Source organism: Callorhinus ursinus, unplaced genomic scaffold, assembly GCF_003265705.2.
Source record: "Callorhinus ursinus isolate GAN/ISIS: 27379988/994484 unplaced genomic scaffold, GSC_fseal_2.0 scaffold6, whole genome shotgun sequence".
Classification (NCBI taxonomy): Eukaryota; Metazoa; Chordata; class Mammalia; order Carnivora; family Otariidae; genus Callorhinus; species Callorhinus ursinus.
In genome coordinates, this window is record NW_027397068.1 from 50,457,933 (window position 1) to 50,474,689 (window position 16,757).

At 44.0% G+C, this 16,757-nt stretch overlaps 1 protein-coding gene and 1 long non-coding RNA gene across 4 annotated transcripts in view; one reads left to right on the forward strand and one right to left on the reverse strand.

Moving 5' to 3' along the window:
* The window catches only part of SLC2A12 (solute carrier family 2 member 12), a 53,376-nt gene extending 52,857 nt beyond the window's left edge, over positions 1-519 (reverse strand). The window contains exon 1 of one of the 3 annotated variants that reach the window (XM_073893963.1): positions 233-519. In XM_073893963.1, the coding sequence (XP_073750064.1) occupies positions 233-347 (115 nt within the window). In that variant the 5' untranslated portion in view covers positions 348-519. The remainder of the gene's footprint in view (positions 1-232) is intronic. The other 2 variants (XM_025865613.2, XM_073893962.1) reach the window with 2 other exon arrangements.
* Positions 188-14,602, forward strand: LOC141372992 (uncharacterized). The gene is made up of 3 exons (XR_012378576.1): positions 188-340; positions 2,162-2,294; positions 13,729-14,602. It is a non-coding gene; the product is annotated as an uncharacterized lncRNA (long non-coding RNA).
* The last annotated feature ends 2,155 nt before the right edge of the window (positions 14,603-16,757 follow it).

Sequence of the window (16,757 nt, forward strand, 5' to 3'; positions counted from 1 at the left end):
ACAGTCCATGGACCCATCCTGCCAGTGGTGGGACCTGGATCTTCACGTTACAGCTCCTTGTCATTCCTGCTCCCACCGGATCCGGTCCCCTTCTCTCCACGCCCCTCGCCCGCTCACGTGTACACACGCACACGCACACACACGCGCGCACACACACGCGCGCGCGCGCGCACACACAGGAGCGAGAACCGAGTACAGCTCTCCGCCCCGGCCGGCCCGTGCCTCACTTTACCTCTGGCCCAGGGAGGATGCCGGCCGTCGCCGGCTGCGCCGCCGCCCTCGGTCTCGGCCGCTCTCCCCTTGAGGCTCAGCAGCCCTGGGCCCTCGCGGTTTTCAACAGGTACCATGGTGGCGTAGAAGTTACAGGGGCCCCCGCGGCACCGCGCCGCCCAGGCTGCCCGCTCTGACAGCAGTGGTCACTTTCCCCATGGTCGCCTGCTAAAGAAGGGTGAAAAAAAAAAAAAAAACCAGTGTGATTTGTAACCAACTTTGTTTCTATTTCCGAAGGCTTTGCCCTTTTCGGTGACACAGGCTGTTGCTATTCCAGGCAGCCTATCACAGGCAGTGGGAGGGCCGGGCTCCCAGGATTGTTTTCGCTTCAGACGCGGGCTGGAAGCGAGGGGTTAAAAGGCTTGGGGACAGAGCTCAGACCTAGTGTTTTTGGCAATTAGCTGGGGGGGGGGGGGGGGGGGGGACGGGGGGGGGTGCGCGGCTTGTGTGCCTGCACCTTTGAAAAGAGGCAGAGAAGAGAAACACGCCGCTTGAAAGGGAATGAGGGAGAGAAGGGCCCAGAATGCTCACAGATGGTATCAGTTACTCTTGCAGAGAGGGGAGCAATTCATGCAAAGACATACCAGAAGGAAAAGTGTGTCAGTTTTTCAGCACGACTGTTATTCCAAGAGTCGGGACACTTACCATGTAAACAAAGTATAAAACATCTTTACTGTGTCAGCCTGATTTTGCTCTAGGTGAATGCGGTCTGTCCTCTTTCTCGGCAAGGCCTGGCAGACAAATCCAGGCCGGAGACCAAGCATGCACCGACCCAGACTGCAGAGATTCTTTGGACTTTTTACACCCTGAGATTTTAGCAAAGTAATCCCGTTTATCTAAGCACAGGTATCTTTAAGAGAGGAGCCAACCCTGAATCTTCTGTCAGGTTGTGTGATGAAAGCCTGCTTTGGGGGCGCGTCTGGGTGGCTCAGTTGTTAAGCGTCTGCCTTCAGCTCTGGTCGTGATCCCAGGGTCCTGGGATCGAGCCCCACATCGGGCTCCCCGCTCGGCGGGAAGCCTGCTACTCCCTCGCTCACTCCCTCTGCTTGTGTTCCTGCTCTCACTCTCTCTCTCTCTGTCAAATAAATAAAATCTTTAAAAAAAAAAAAAAAAAGAAAGCCTGCTTTGGGAGGAGGGTAATTCCAATTCAGAGAGACCAGACCAATGCCCCATTGTGTGCGTATCAGTGGCCATAGATAGTTGAGGCAAAAATCAGGGGGTGAGAAGGATTTTTTTCCCCTGATTTGTGAATATATTTATACAAAAGGTCTTTCAGACTTGTGATATATTACCTCCAGTTATATAGTTAGCAAATCACATTTAGTGAAAAATCTTAGAGAGGAAATTGGGATCATTTGAGAAACTCATTAGGAGTAAAAACTAAAATTTTTGGAGCACTTATTATGTGCCAGAAATTGTGCTAAGGACCTTAACCCAGATGATTTTGTTTTTTTTGAGATGATTCTTTCAAGGAAAAAAACCCCCACTTGTGAACAGGTCCCCATATTACAAAAGAGACAGTGGAGCCTGAGTAACTTGCCTGAAGTTTCATAGCTTGATAGTTAGTGGAGGAGCTGAGACTGTGAAGCTAGGCAGTCTAATGCCGTAGCTTTCCTACAGCCTAATTTCCCAGCCTTGTCCTTCTCGGATTTTCTTGGCTTCCTTCCCTTTCAGCCCTTCTTGATTTTAAGAGGATGCCATGAAATATGCCCTTTCGTCCTAGTCACTTCCCCGGACAGAGAGGCAGATTTGTGCCGTAGGCAGAAGCCGAACTACTCAGGACTTAGTTCTACTTCTTTGCTGGATCAGAACACAGCTGTAAATGAACTTATCATTTGTATATTTCCTTTGCTCATCACTAGATATTTCCAAATTTTTCTTCTCCGTCCAGGAAATCGGGGAGCAAATGGAAAGAAACCTGTAGTAATTCAACCAGTATTGATTGTGCACCTGTTGTACGTCTGCTGATAGTGCTGGAAAAGGGAAGTTCTCCAAACGTAACCCAGCTCCCTCCTGGTTCAGAGGTGAGTAGTTCGGAATCCCCCAGATCAGCTCGTCCCCACTGAAGAATGTGTAGTGCAGTGATGCTTTAGTGTTTATTTATTCCCAGAATGTGTTATGATTGTAGGGGCAGTGGTTTTTGTCTGTGACACACACACACCTCTCATCAGTTCTCCATGTTCTCTTTGCTGCTACCTTTTCTGCTCAGAGCCAGTGACCGCAACTGGGTGTGGGGGGGGGCAGGCGGGGCATGTTCTTGCAGTAGGTGGATCATGTAATTGCTTCGTTTATAATTGCTTCGTTTAATGATCCTAGACCCTGTGTCTCCTCCAGCAGCTTGTTGGCACCATCGAAGTGTCGGGGTGTTTGCTGTAGTCTTGGATGGGACAGAAGACAAACTTAATTGTAGAATTCCTCAGTATGGCTAAAGGCCATTCTCACTTTGTTTTCTGTAGTTGAACTATACTGGGACTCCTAAGGCATAAACCAACAAGAAATCAAAAGGAATGAGCAAACAGTATGACTGACTACATTGCCTCCTGGTATAACTAATTCTGTTCTTCATTCCATTGCAGACCTGGCATGAGCCGTGGCTCTTCCAGTCTGTTCTGGGCTCACCTTACTCTCCTAACTCTAGGCAAACTTTAGTGGGGTAAATTCTTTTCACCCAGGCAACAGGGGAATAGTTTTCTGCCTGAATTTCCTGAAGTAACCTGTGCTTCTCCTTCATAGTATTTTGCCCATTTCTAATATATAGTGGATTTATTGGTGTGGATTGATCAAATTTGGCTTTTCTGTTAGACAGTAAGCTCTATGAGAGTGTGGAGCATGTTTGGTTCAGTATGGCATTCCAAGTGCTGGCACTGAGTGAACACTCAGGAAATATTTGCTGGCTAACAGACGGATTCCTGTAAGTCCAACCAACTTTAGCACTGCTAGAATGTAAACTCCAAGAGCAAAGGCACCTATGTCTGTGTGTCTCGTCCATCTCTGCAGCCCCAGCTGCTGGCACAATACCACGCATGCTGTAGACCCTGGATTAGTATTTCTGAAATAAGTGAGCGCTCACAAATGGAGCTTTTAGTGACCTGAAGAACTATTTAGTTTTTAGATATCAAAACCCATTTGATGACTTCCTGTAACAGTCTGTCCTTCGTCTCTCCCTTCCATTAATCTCTTTGGAGCCAATATCACCACAGGCTGTCCATGAGCCACTGCCATTCACAAAAGCTGTCCCACCACTCAAGAAATATATCTTCCTCAGTCAGCCCACAGTTCATTCCCCATAACCCCAATTATTGTGCTACACACCATTTTAGACCGCCTGCTCGTAGTCAGTGCTACGGAATCCTAGAGGACGTGTCTTTTGCATATTATAAGCTGACAAGACGGGTAGGCGGGAGCCAGAAAGAAGGCAAGGAGCATTGCCAGGCATGCAAACGTCTACCATACAACGGGCTTATATTTGCGGCAATTTTTTTTTTAAAGATTTTATTTATTTATCTGACAGAGACACAGCGAGAGAGGGAACACAAGCAGGTGGAGTGGGAGAGGGAGAAGCAGGCCCCCCGCCGAGCAGGGAGCCCGGATGCGGGGCTCGATCCCAGGACCCCGGGATCATGACCTGAGCCGAAGGCAGACGCTTAACGACTGAGCCACCCAGGCGCCCCTGTGGCAATTTTTTTTTAACTTCACAAATTCATGAGGTAAATACTACCACCCCCATTTTGAGAAATTGAATTTGAGAAGTTCATGAGCATGCCCAAGATCAAAAAAGGCTTTCCAGTGTTTTATTATGAACATTTTCAATAACACGGGAAAATGGAGAATCTGTAATCAACACATTACAACATCCTTGCTCGTTTTCCTGTCTATACCTCAATCCCTCTTATCCAGCCATCAAACCATCTTAGTTTTTATGAATTTCAAGGTAAGTTGAAATACTTTGGTATGTGTGTCATTAACTAGAGTTTAATATTTGTTTAAGTTCTTCTATTTTCTTTGCAACATTTTACATACAATGAAGTGCACAAATCCGAAGGGTCCCATGACATGATTCCAGAAAAGTACATACAACCCCCATTAAGTTACAGAACACACCCACCATCCCCAAAAGTTCTTTTATATCTCTTCTGAGTAAATTCCCACCTCAACCTCTGGAAGCAACCAATGTTCTGATTTTTTTTTCACATGAGTTAACTTCACCTGTTCTGGCTCTTCACGTCACGGAATCATAAAGTATGTAGTGTTGTGTAAGGCTTCTTTCCCTGAGCATAGTTTTGAGATTCACTCACGTTTGTGTGTGTGTTTAGAAGTTCATTCTGTTATTGCTGAATCGTATTCCATGGGAGAATATACCATAGTTTATTTATCCATTTTCCTACTGAGGTACACCTGGGCTGTTTCCAGTTTGGGCTGTTATAAATAAAGCTGTTTTGAGCATTCCTGTGCAAGTCTTTTTTGTGGAACATAAAATTTCAAAGCACAGCGGTCCAAGTTCATTTGATTCCAAAACCCACATGTTTTCCACTACACCCCGTTGCTTCTCGGCAGTGTATCTTACTGCACTATGTTTATGTGGAATGTACCTCCAGAGTTTTTAATCCCAAAATGGTTCATTACAGTGTAAACACAAATGGAGAAATATGATCTTTAGACAAAAAATATCCAGATAGAAATTCAGCTCTTCATTACCCATAGTCCAATAAAATACTCATCTTGGTATGATTTTTTTGAAGGATAGTTATCATTTTGCCACTTTATACTATCAAAATAACTTCTTTCTCTAAAAGTTTTCAATGTAACTTTGTTTCCTATATGTAGAATACTACCAATCACAACATGTGGATTCAAGTGCCTCAAATTACAAAAGAAGCATGGTTGAATTTATTACATGTTTGCTTGATATAAAACTATAGAATAAATCATTAAAAGACAGTATAGCAATAAAAAATGTTATACTATTATTATAAATGGGAAAATCAGAGTAGAAAATTGCACGCTGATTACGATTACAATATTTTTAAAAACATATGTGCATATTGGTAGTGACTAGAAGGGAACTTGGAAAAATTGAAAATCACTAATAACGTTGGAAAGGTAATCTTAGGCCATGTTAAGAAATTTAGACTGATCCTAATCATATGTAAATCATGTGTAAAAAGTATTTTCAGAAAAAAATATTTTCTTAATGTTGTTATAATATTGTATATCTAATGAGTATGAATCTGAAGAAAAATTCTTCGAATTTAGGGCTACCATATACTATTGTGCAGTTCATACACTGCACAACTATAGGTGGACCATTTCCATTCACTGACAGCACAGGTTGGTTTGTTTCATTATAAAACAAATTTTCCAGAAAATGATACTAACAATGTCATGAGGCAGGGGCAGCTTTTTCAAATTTGCACAACGAGGCATTTGAGCAACTAAGAGGGCTGTACCCCTTATAATCTTCCTTTAAATGACACTGTCTTATTGATTTGTTAGGCCTACATCTGCTTTTGTCCTGTTTAGCTATATAAATGAGCCCCCTTCTTCATATTCGATCAGCAATTTTTCCAAATAAGTTATTTCTAATTTTTAAATCTTCCTCCGTACTCTTACATGGTCTTTGGATGGAGGCATCCACCAAATTTTTTTCAATGACTCAACCTTTCCTTTGGGCTATCCTTCCTTTCATACCATGATGTCAGAAAAAGTTGCTCAATCCTGTGGGACAACAGCGGCCTTTATTGGCTTGGACGCTCTGGTCTACCTACATCACATCTCTCCTCATTCGCTGGTCACTGAGGAGGGTATGGAAGAGAAAATCAACTGCACAGGGGCGCCTGGGTGACTCAGTCGTTAAGCGTCTGCCTTCTGCTCCGGTCATGATCCCAGGGTCCTGGGATTGGGCCCCACGTCGGGCTCCCTGCTCCTCAGGAAGACTGCTTCCCCCTTTCCCGCTCCCCCTGCTTGTGTTCCCTCTCTTGCTGTGTCTCTCTCTGTCAAATAAATAAATAAAATCTTAAAAAAAAACACACAAAAGAAAAAATCAACTGCACAGAAGCTGGGAAGGCCCCTTTTCCGGCTACCTTTACACATATGGCCAGACTCTGCCGAGCAGATCACACACCCTGGATTTTCCTTCAGAAGCTGGTGGCAGGAACTAATAGGAATCTCACGCCTCTTTCAGGCGATAATGGTGGTGGTCGGTCGTTGTGGCTACCAGGGCCGGTGTTGAAGGTCACTAGATATTATGCTGTGAGGTATGGGCCCAGGGGCAGCTCCGAGCAGGACTTTGGGAATTATTTTTTTTTTTAAGATTTTATTTATTTTATCTGAGAGAGAGAATGAGAGAGAGAGCACATGAGAGGGGGGAGGGTCAGAGGGAGAAGCAGACTCCCTGCCAAGCAGGGAGCCCGATGTGGGACTCGATCCCGGGACTCCAGGATCATGACCCGAGCCAAAAGCAGTCGCCCAACCAACTGAGCCACCCAGGCGCCCTGGGAGTTATTTTTGACCGCAGAGTCTCCAAGTCGGAGTTGGTTCCTGAATTCGTCTAGGGGGAATTCATTGTGTGCAAAAGCAGACTGAAGACAAAGCTAACAAAATTTAGGCTTCAGCGCCTCTCACATTGGCCCTTCCAGCAATGCATTCATATGATCGTATGTTTTTGTAAAATTTGCAAAAGTAAAATACTTAACTTCAGTAAATTAAGACCACTAACTCTTTGCACCATGTCACTGACATCCTCTTTGTCACATTTTCTTCGTGTCAGGTGACATAGCGGCCCTGGAATATTTGGGATCCAGTTTAGGGGCAGTTAATTTGGAGAAACACTTGGTTTGGGCTTCCCTGAGATGGCTCACAGGCACTTTGGTGTCTAGTTAAGCTCTTGCTAGCTCTCCTTATAAAAGGACTTCCAGAAATTCTCCTGCTGCCCACTGTGCCAACTCACATGGCACATATTCCACATTGTCACTCCTGGGACACAATGTGGAAAGGGACAGAGCTAGAAGCAGTCTCTTAATGGTAACATGTCTTATGGCTCCCGACACCAGGAACATGCGGGCTGTGGAGGATAGTCATGCTAGAGGACAGGCTGGATTCTTCCCATTCTCTCTGTAGAAAATAAGGTCACCAAAAACATGTGTATGAAGAGGAGATGGGGAAAAAGTATTGTGAGATGTATCAGGCAATTCTTTGATCCTGTGTTGTTTGTAACACTTGGCAGCTTTTTATTATTTGTAATTTAGCTAAATAAATATTCACTTTCATACTTAATTTTGCATTTTTTTAAAGTAGGAGCCCCCCAATTTTTAAAACTTCCAGGCCCCACAAATTTTGGATCTGACTCCGTGAATTTGGGAAATAGCGTTCTGTCCAGATGAACACGCTTACTAACCATCTCCCAGATCCCTCCCCTTCTCCCCTTCTCCCCTTCTCCCCTTCTCTACAGCTGCTCTCTGAATCCAGGCCCCCTGACTGCCTGCCCCCTTGGGCAGAACCTCTAACAGATTCCCCTGACTGTTCTTGCTCCCCGAGGCCATTTCCATGGGGCACCAATTAGATTTCTTTTCTCATATCTAGATCCTTACATGGATTCCAGCTATTTTAAACCTTTCATCAGCTTCCAGTGTTCTGAGGATTGGTCTCAGTTTCTTAATGAGACTTAAGATACCCTGCAGGGTCTGGCTTGAGCTGAGCTGACATCTCAAGACCCATCTCCTGCCCTGTTGGACGTGAACTCTGCAATCTCCTCCCATCTCGGACTCTACAGTGGGCCAGCCAATCAGCGCCTCCCTGACTTGATTTCCCCTCTCAGACGGGGTCTTGTCTCACTCCTCACTGTGGTGGTTCCATTCCTACTTCAGCACAACCAGCTAAACCAGGAATAGACTTGTCTTGCCCAGGAAGCCCACAGGCTGGGCCAGGATCCCCTCTTTCACACCTTCTCTCTCTGAATTAAGTTAGGGACCGCTCCTATTAGTCAGAGTTCAGTGCTGGAATCTTAAGCAGGAAGGAATTTAACACAGGGAAATGAGTGCTTATAAAATCATTAGAAGGCCTGAAAGATCAGATTCCAAGCACGCAGAAATGACTCCCAGAATAATACAGAACTAGGTGTGGCTCAGTCGGTTAAAGCGACTGCCTTTGGCTCAGGTCATGATCCTGGAGTCCCGGGATCGAGTCCCACATCGGGCTCCCTGCTCAGTGGGGAGTCTGCTTCTCCCTCTGACCCTCTTCCTCTCGTGCTCTCTGTCTCTCATTCTCTCTTTCTCAAATAAATAAATAAAATCTTTTTTTTTTTAAAAAAAGAATAATACAGAACTGACTTAGCTGAGCTCCTATAGCCAAGGCCACCTAACAGAGCTGTGAGCTCAAGAATGTGTTGCTGAAATCTAGGGGTCAGACCATAACTGCCCCCATCACTGCGTTCTTCAGGAAGCTACTGATGCTGGAATGCTGCCTCAGGAAAATCTCACATCTACCTGATCCCATAGGCTAGCAGAAACTCCCTGAAGAGGCAGAGGAAAGAGCCTCCCCATTATATCTACCTTCATGCAGATGCATGTAACTGACATCAAGAGCCTGACTGCAAGGAAGTCTGGGAACCGAGACTGAGTTTCCTCATCTCTAAAATGAGATAGTAATAGCACCCATCTCCTAGGTTTCCTCTAAGAATGAAATGAATTAATATACAGAAAGTATCTAGAACAGTATCTGATCACAGTGATCCTTAGTAAGTCATAGCTGTTGTTGCTATTTGCATCCAAGGGACGCCATAGAAATATAGGGCAATAATAGAAAAAAATACTAGTTCAAGAGTAGGATCATATAAACTCTAATGTTGGATTTTTTTTTTTAATATCCACCTGACTTTGTGTAGTTCACATCATCCCTCTAGGCTCAATTTCCTTATCTGGACAGGGAGACATACATTTGCTTTGACCAAAGCTGCTTTTGCCAAACGGCCAAGCTCCCTTCTTTTGGCAATATCCTTGTAATTTTCTTTTGGGAAAACTACACGCTGTTTTGGTGGACCTGCCAACTAATGCACACCACCCTTTGGCCAAGGGGTAGGCTTGTAACTGCCTGCTGTGACAATGAGATGTTTTGTCTTTGGAATGTGAGTCTTCAGAGGTGACACAGGGACTATACCTGAATGGAAGAGTTAGTCATTCCCGATGACAGAACTCAGAAAAGACCATTCACTAATTCCTATCAACCATTTCCCTAGAACTTTCCTGGTTCTTCCCAAGACTTTGTTCTCCCTATTGCCCGCCTTTGTTCTATAAACCACTCCAAAACCAAGCAACTGATTCATTTTTGGCCAATGTTGGCCAGAGTCTAAAATTCCTGACATGAACTCTCTAAAACGATTTTAGTGAAGATAAAATCACTAACATTAGCGAAGTATTTGAAAGTGCCTTTAAAACTGTTAAGGTGCTATATTAAATATAATTTATTCACCAACACAATAGTAATAGTAACTGTAGATGAGAAGCTATTTGTTTATCCATCCAAATCATGCACTCCATTTCTAAATAAGGACAAAAACAGCATATGACAGTTGACTGGCAAGGGATACAGTGGTGATAAACCAGAAAAGTCTATGAATCCCCAGCCTTTACAATAGCATGACCTGACTCAACAGTTCACAGAGCCGCATACCCAACTGGAGGCCCCTGGTGAGATCTTTAACTTTCACATGAAAATCTGAGGGCTGGCCTGACTTCCCAGGAGAGAAGTGAGAAGGGAAAGCGCCAGGTGTAAAGGATTGAGGGTGTATCTACATTTATCAGGCTCCATCTTTAGATAATTCACTCCACGAAATAGCAAGGGCAGCACTGTAGTCCGTCCTTCCCTGCTGCCAAAGAAATGTTCTCTCACCTTTAAAGCTGAGAATCAACGTGGGCATCAAGACAGAATGGATTTGCTAGGACAGCACTTCCTAATTCATGTTCTACAGAGTGTCCCTTGAGAGGTTAATAGGTATTCTGGGGAATTAAAAAATGAGAGGGGTCTTACATTATCCAGAAAATTTGAGAAATTGTCCACAGGGTATGCTGTTCTTAGAACACAAACACTCCAAGAAACGTTTCTGTATAGTCACCAAGCACTTTTAACGCAGATTTCTGCTAACTTCTCTAATTTTAGATCTGTAATTTCTCCACTAAACAAAAAAAACATTACCTTTTAGAAGGACACAGCTTGGAAAATCGGCCTTGAGATATCTGTGGGAGTGAGGTGGGCTTTGCTTACAGAGGCCTCGAACCTGAATTTGCTCTTCTCTGCTGTCCCCTCCTGGTAGTTAGAGGGAAGAGCAGGTTTCCTGCCACGAGGGGCTGAGGAGTTTGCAACATTTAATTGCCCCCAGCGTTTACTGGGAAAAGAGAGAGCTCCTCACCAATGGTGGGAGTTGCTCTTGTCACTGCTCTGTGTGGTTTTTGTGGCTCCAGTAAGCTGTTTGTTCATGCTGCATCTATGCCTACCCAGGTGTCCTTGGGCCCTGGAAGGAAAGGAATATGGGCAATCATTCAAAAAAATTCATTCATCCATCCGTACAAATGTGTGCTTATTAATATAGCAGTGATAAGCCAGTACAAAGTGATGGGGATAGAACCATGAACAAGACACTCCTGTGGAAGAACTAGAGACTTTTCCAGACTGTGTGACTGCATTCATCGCGCCTGGACCTGGCCTTCCTTTTGAGTCCAATATCCTTCCTTTCTCTATGTGAATCTCCGACTGCAGCCGTTGATGGAGACTTCTTTGTTATCACATAAAACAGCCATCTTTTTTCAGTTTTCCAGGTCCCAGCTGCTATTCAGTAAGGACACTTTGCTGGTTAGTCATAAATGGTCTCCTTAGGTTCATATAATTTTCACTGTCTCCAGAACTCTTGTTTTATTCTGTTTTGTACTGATATTTGAGACAGGATCTGGGTCACAGAGTCTACTTGAAGCTACCCTGGGTGTGAAAAGGTATTCACTTTGGGAATAAATACGAATGGAATTCTTAAGATATATGTATCATCATCTTGAGCATGGCTCACAACAAAAGGAAGGTTTAAAAATTTCTCTTGAAAAAATAAGAAACATTCATGAGGCAGTTTCTAGCCCCTCCATCTCTTTCCTGGCTACTTCTATCCTCATAGAAACTTCTAAGTGACAGTGAAGAACCTACTGGCAAATTCTAGAGTCTTGCCCCCCTGCAGAGCACCACAGAGTAGCCCAGGTAGGCTGAGACACTGTCACTTCAGTCATCCTCATTGTATGGTATTTGTGTCATTCATTGGCTGGAAGAAAACAGCTCTATTTTATCGCTCTATGAACTTTTGCCAGAACTTATATCTGCCCTCTGAAAAAGGTAGAAGAACTAAGTAAGACCCGTGTATTTTGATGGGCAGGACAGCCATGGCACCACCCACCCCAGACCTTGTCCCCAGCACCAGACTCACCAGCCAGCAGAGTCTGGGTTCTCTCCAAAACCTCAGCTGCATCACAACTCAACTTAAATCTTTCCACAACCCATGTAACCTACTCGAGACTCTTTAGCGGATCCCCTACTTCCTAAGCAGACATTTGAGAATGAAAGAAAAGAAAACCCAGGTTTGAAGATCTGTATGTATAAGAAACATAATAAAATTGAATTAGCACATATGTTAATTCAAAGAGCAAGTATCTTTCAGAAGATGAGCAACATCCAGATGCCTTTGTTGATTTGTTTCTAGAAGACTAGGAGATTTGCACCCTTTTAAAGGGTTCTACCCACAGCCTAATCTTTCCTGGGCTCAGGAGAGATCTCCCTGATGCACAATCATTACTGAGTAAGTAAACTGATCCTTGGCCATTTCTTCTCTTCAGCTTTATAATGACATTACTAAGAACCACAACATGTAAGAACTGAAAGCAACCTCAGAGACTATCAAGTTCAGTGTGCCCTTTTGACAAGTAGAGAAATTGAGGCCCTAAATGCTTAAGTAATTAACTATGTTGTGACCTACTCAGCAGCTTTAGTTTATAAATGAAGCCGTTAATTATTATATGGTAGAATTACTAGCTTCATGTCATCTTTAATCTTTAAAATTATCAAAAAACATTAGTTAACTCCAGGTCAGTTTGGGTGCTGAGCCTGATGTGGGCCTGCTGTACTCAGGGCCCTGCCGATGCACCTCTCCCTTTGTCTAACCCCTGGCAAAGGCCTGACAAGGAAAGAGTCTTGTCCAAGGCCAAGGGACTGGTGAGGAACAGGACAAAGATTCACATCAAGCCCTAGTAAATAGAACTTTCCTTGTCATTGTTTCAGGTGTTTCTTTTCTATTCCTTCCCTGCCTTTCAAAATATTTGAACACCATGAAGGGCAATTAGAAATCTAAAGAGGGGCGCCTGAGTGGCACAGTTGGTTGGGCGTCCAACTCTTGGTTTGGCCTCGGGTCATGACCTCAGGGTTCTGGTATCTAGCCCTGCACTCCGAGGGGAGTCTGCTTGAGATTCTCTGCCTCTCCCTCTGCCCCTCCCCCTGTTCATGCACTTGTGCTCTCTCTCAAGTTTTCTCTCTTAAATAAATAAAATCTTAAAAAAAAAAAAGAAATATAAAGAATGGCCAAATTTGAGGTGGCTAGGCAATTAGATGATGAAATGAAGTTGTTTAAAGATTTTTTATCTATTTATTTATTGAGAGAGAGAGAGAATGGTAGAGAGAGAGCACATGAGAGGGAAGGAGGTCAGAGGGAGAGGCAGACTCCCTGCCGAGCAGGGAGCACGATGCGGGACTCGATCCCGGGACCCCAGGATCATGACCTGAGCCGAAGGCAGTCACTTAACCAACTGAGCCACCCAGGCGCCCGAATTGAAGTTTTTGATGAGCATTCTGAAAGACATTTTACTTGAATCATCAGGCTGATATGCATTATACACTTCCCTGCCTTAGCTGACATAGGGTAGGAACTAGATGGAATGTTTCCTGGGTTATCCTGGGTAATGACTGTATTCAGTTGTCATGCAATGATGTCCTGAAAAGTAACTAGCGTGAAAATATGTAGCCGCCTTTGCTCCTTCACTCAGTTGCTTCAAGCTGGTAGCCCTCAAACATCTTTGCTCAAGGATACCAGAAAAAAATTTGAAAAACTCTTGAGAAATTCTGTAGCTCTTCATACATTTCCAAGCTGACATCTAAATGTTTTACCATGAATTTAAATAGTTGCAAAGTCTGTATTTTCCAGGATACTGCATAATACATATATACTCTTTGGATATATTCATTAAAAGCAAGGAACTATATAGATTCTATCTGTGCACGACATCTGTCACATATCACGATAGGCCTCAGTGCCAAACCGAACAGCCAAATAATACTTATTTTCCACCAGGAAATATTTAAGCTCATTTTTGAGTTCAGATAACCACATTAATGTGCACCTTCCTGTGGCAGTCTTCTCATTTCTGAATTCTTGTTCGAAAACAGATTGATGATAGATGGAAAGAAAAAAAAGAATATTTGCCACGAGTTGGGACTGGAGACCCGAAGTTTGCATGAGGAGCAGGAAGGCCCACCACCCATCTCGTAATGAAGAAATTGTTAAAAAGCAACTACAGCTGTCAAGTCATGACAAGACATGGAGGAACCTTAAATGCGTATCACTAAGTGAAAGAAACCATAAAAACAGACTTCTTTTGGTATGATTTCAACTATACGACACTCTGGAAAAGTCAGTATGGTAGAGATCAGTGGTTGCCAGGGTTTGAGGGGAAGGAAGGATGAACAGGTGGAGCAAAGAGGAATTTGAAACCAGTGAAATTATTCTGTATGATTATATAACATGTCTTTATACATTTGTCAAAATCTATAGAATATATAACAGCAAGACTGTTCTATAGATTTTGACAAATGTATATAAACATAATTTACATATGTTTACACTAATAAAAACATAATTTACACTAATGTAAATTATGTACCATTCTGGTGGGGGTTGTTGATAGGAGGGCCAGGGAGAATAGAGGAAATCTTCATACCTCTGCTCAATTTTGCTGTGAACCTAAACTCACTCTAAAAAATAAAGCCTTAAGGGAAAAAAAAAGCAACTGGACTAGATTTGACCAAGCTCAGTCTGAACTGATCTGTGGGTATCTGGCAGGTGCCGTGGTACCAGACTAAATCACTCTGGCCTGGAGAACTGTGCTAACGTTGGTCGGCTGTGTCTGGATACTATTGTCTTGTCAGGGTCAAAGAAGAAGGCAAACCCCTCTGAACTAGGGCTGCAATCCCAGGAAGCAAGTGGAAATTTCCATAGTCACTCCTGTGAAAGGGGCAGATCTAGAAACCAAAAATGACAACTTTGAGGTCTGGGATGAGGTTGGGTGGGGAGGGAGGGAAATGTTCTTTCTTTGGGGCTTTAAGGAAGCAGGGCTCAGGGATGAGGCAGGAAAATACTCCGGGAATCCCTGCTGGAGGCCCAGCAGGGAAAGAGTTGGCTCCCGAACCTGGAGGCGGGCAGGTGTACAGCAGCCAAGTTAACATCAGCCTAGCTGTTGTTCTTTGTTGTTCTGAGCTGTTGTTCTTTGTGTTGTTCTCTACACTGTCCACAGATTTGGCAAAAGGTGGTGGCCGATCTCAGCTACTTTGTGAGGAGTTGAGGCAATGGTCTGTGCCCTTGCTTAGGACCAAGCCAGAGAAAGGGGAGCGGTCTTTTCTCCTTCCTTGTAAACTCTGATCCCTGAGCAGCCTGCTGAGCTCCTGGGAGGTCTGATAGGCTGTGGCTCTTCAGCCCCTCTTTTCCCACATCTCACATTCTCTACATCTCCATTTGGAACCTAGGAAGGAACTCCAGGCTAAAGGAAAACAGTTCCCCCCCAAAAAAAACATTTACATAATTTAATAGGCTCTGTGCCTGAGGAAGGAAGGGGTAACTCCATCTCGCTCCTGGTGAGTAATATACATAGACTTGTGAGATCTCTTTTGAGTAGCTGAAGCCAATTTTTGGTGTTTATTTCTGAGTTTGAGCCCTCATGAGTGGGTGATGACACCAGAAATGTGGGATTCAAATAAATCTGGAGATAAAAAAATACACATCTAAAGATTCATCCAAGAACACATTTTCCCCCCACCTTGTATGAGTTCTAAGGACACCCCAGCATATCCCAACCTGGCCATACCACCTGAGTTACAGGCTAAGCTGTTAGGATTTGGGTGGGGGAAGCCCACCCAAATGGAAATCAATCAGAAAATAAGTAGCTGTATGTACAGTCTGACACAAGTGGGGATAGTAAGTAAATGGTCTCACAGTGACAGGTGTCCAAGGCCAGAAATAATATCACCTATGAAATATCTCAGGTGCATTCATTTGCTAGGATTGCTGTAACAAAGTACGATAAACTGAGGGGCTTAAACATGAACATTTATTGTCTCACAGTTCAAGAAGCTAGAAGTCTAAGATGAAGTCATCAGTGTAGTCATGCTCTCTTTGAAGTACGAGGGAAGGCTCTGTTCAGAACTTTCTGCCAGCTTCTGATAGTTCCTTGGCTTGTGGCATCATAATTCAAATCCTTACCTAGTGTTCTCCTTGTGTTGTCCATCTTCGTATAAAGAGAGGACATCAGTCATATTGGATTAGGAACCAACCCAGTCCAGTATGACCTCTTTGTAACTAATTACATCTGTGAAGACTCTATTTCCAATAAAGTCACATTCTGAGGTGCTGGGGGTTAGGTTAATTTAGGGGGGCACAACAGGAACTCTTCTCAGAGCAACCTTTCTTCAGACATTGCAATTAAAATGTCTAAGAACTGGGCGCCTGGGTGGCTCAGTCGGTTAAGCGACTGCCTTCGGCTCAGGTCATGATCCTGGAGTCCCGGGATCGAGTCCCACATCGGGCTCCCTGCTCAGCAGGGAGTCTGCTTCTCCCTCTGACCCTCTCCCCTCTCGTGCTCTCTATCTCTCATTCTCTCTCTCTCAAATAAATAAATAAAATCTTAAAAAAAAAATAAAATGTCTAAGAACTTTAGAAAAGGATTTCAAATCCACTGAAAACCAGAGGACACTGCAGGTCCGTTTCCTAAACACCCACCTGAAGGCTGTCGAAAAGGCTGGGGTCTGTATTTGTACTGAAATTAGAGTTTCTGGTGCAGAAGGAGATGGCCCAGGAGATTCAGACACCTGTAGCTGGGAATTTGCTCTTTTAAAACAGGGTATATGCAAAACAGAGTGCTTCACCTTGCTGCATCCTCACCTTTTTTTTTTTAAAGATTTATTTATTTATTTGAGAGAGACAGAGAGCACATGAGAGGGGGGAAGGTTAGAGGGAGAAGCAGGCTCCTCACCGAGCGGGGAGCCCGATGGGGGACTCGATCCCGGGACTCCAGGATCATGACCCGAGCGGAAGGCAGTCGCTTAACCAACTGAGCCACCCAGGCGCCCCCTGTATCCTCACCCTTACTAGGCATTGTATACCCACTCTCCCACCCCAACTTCTCTCCTACCCACTGAAATGGGTG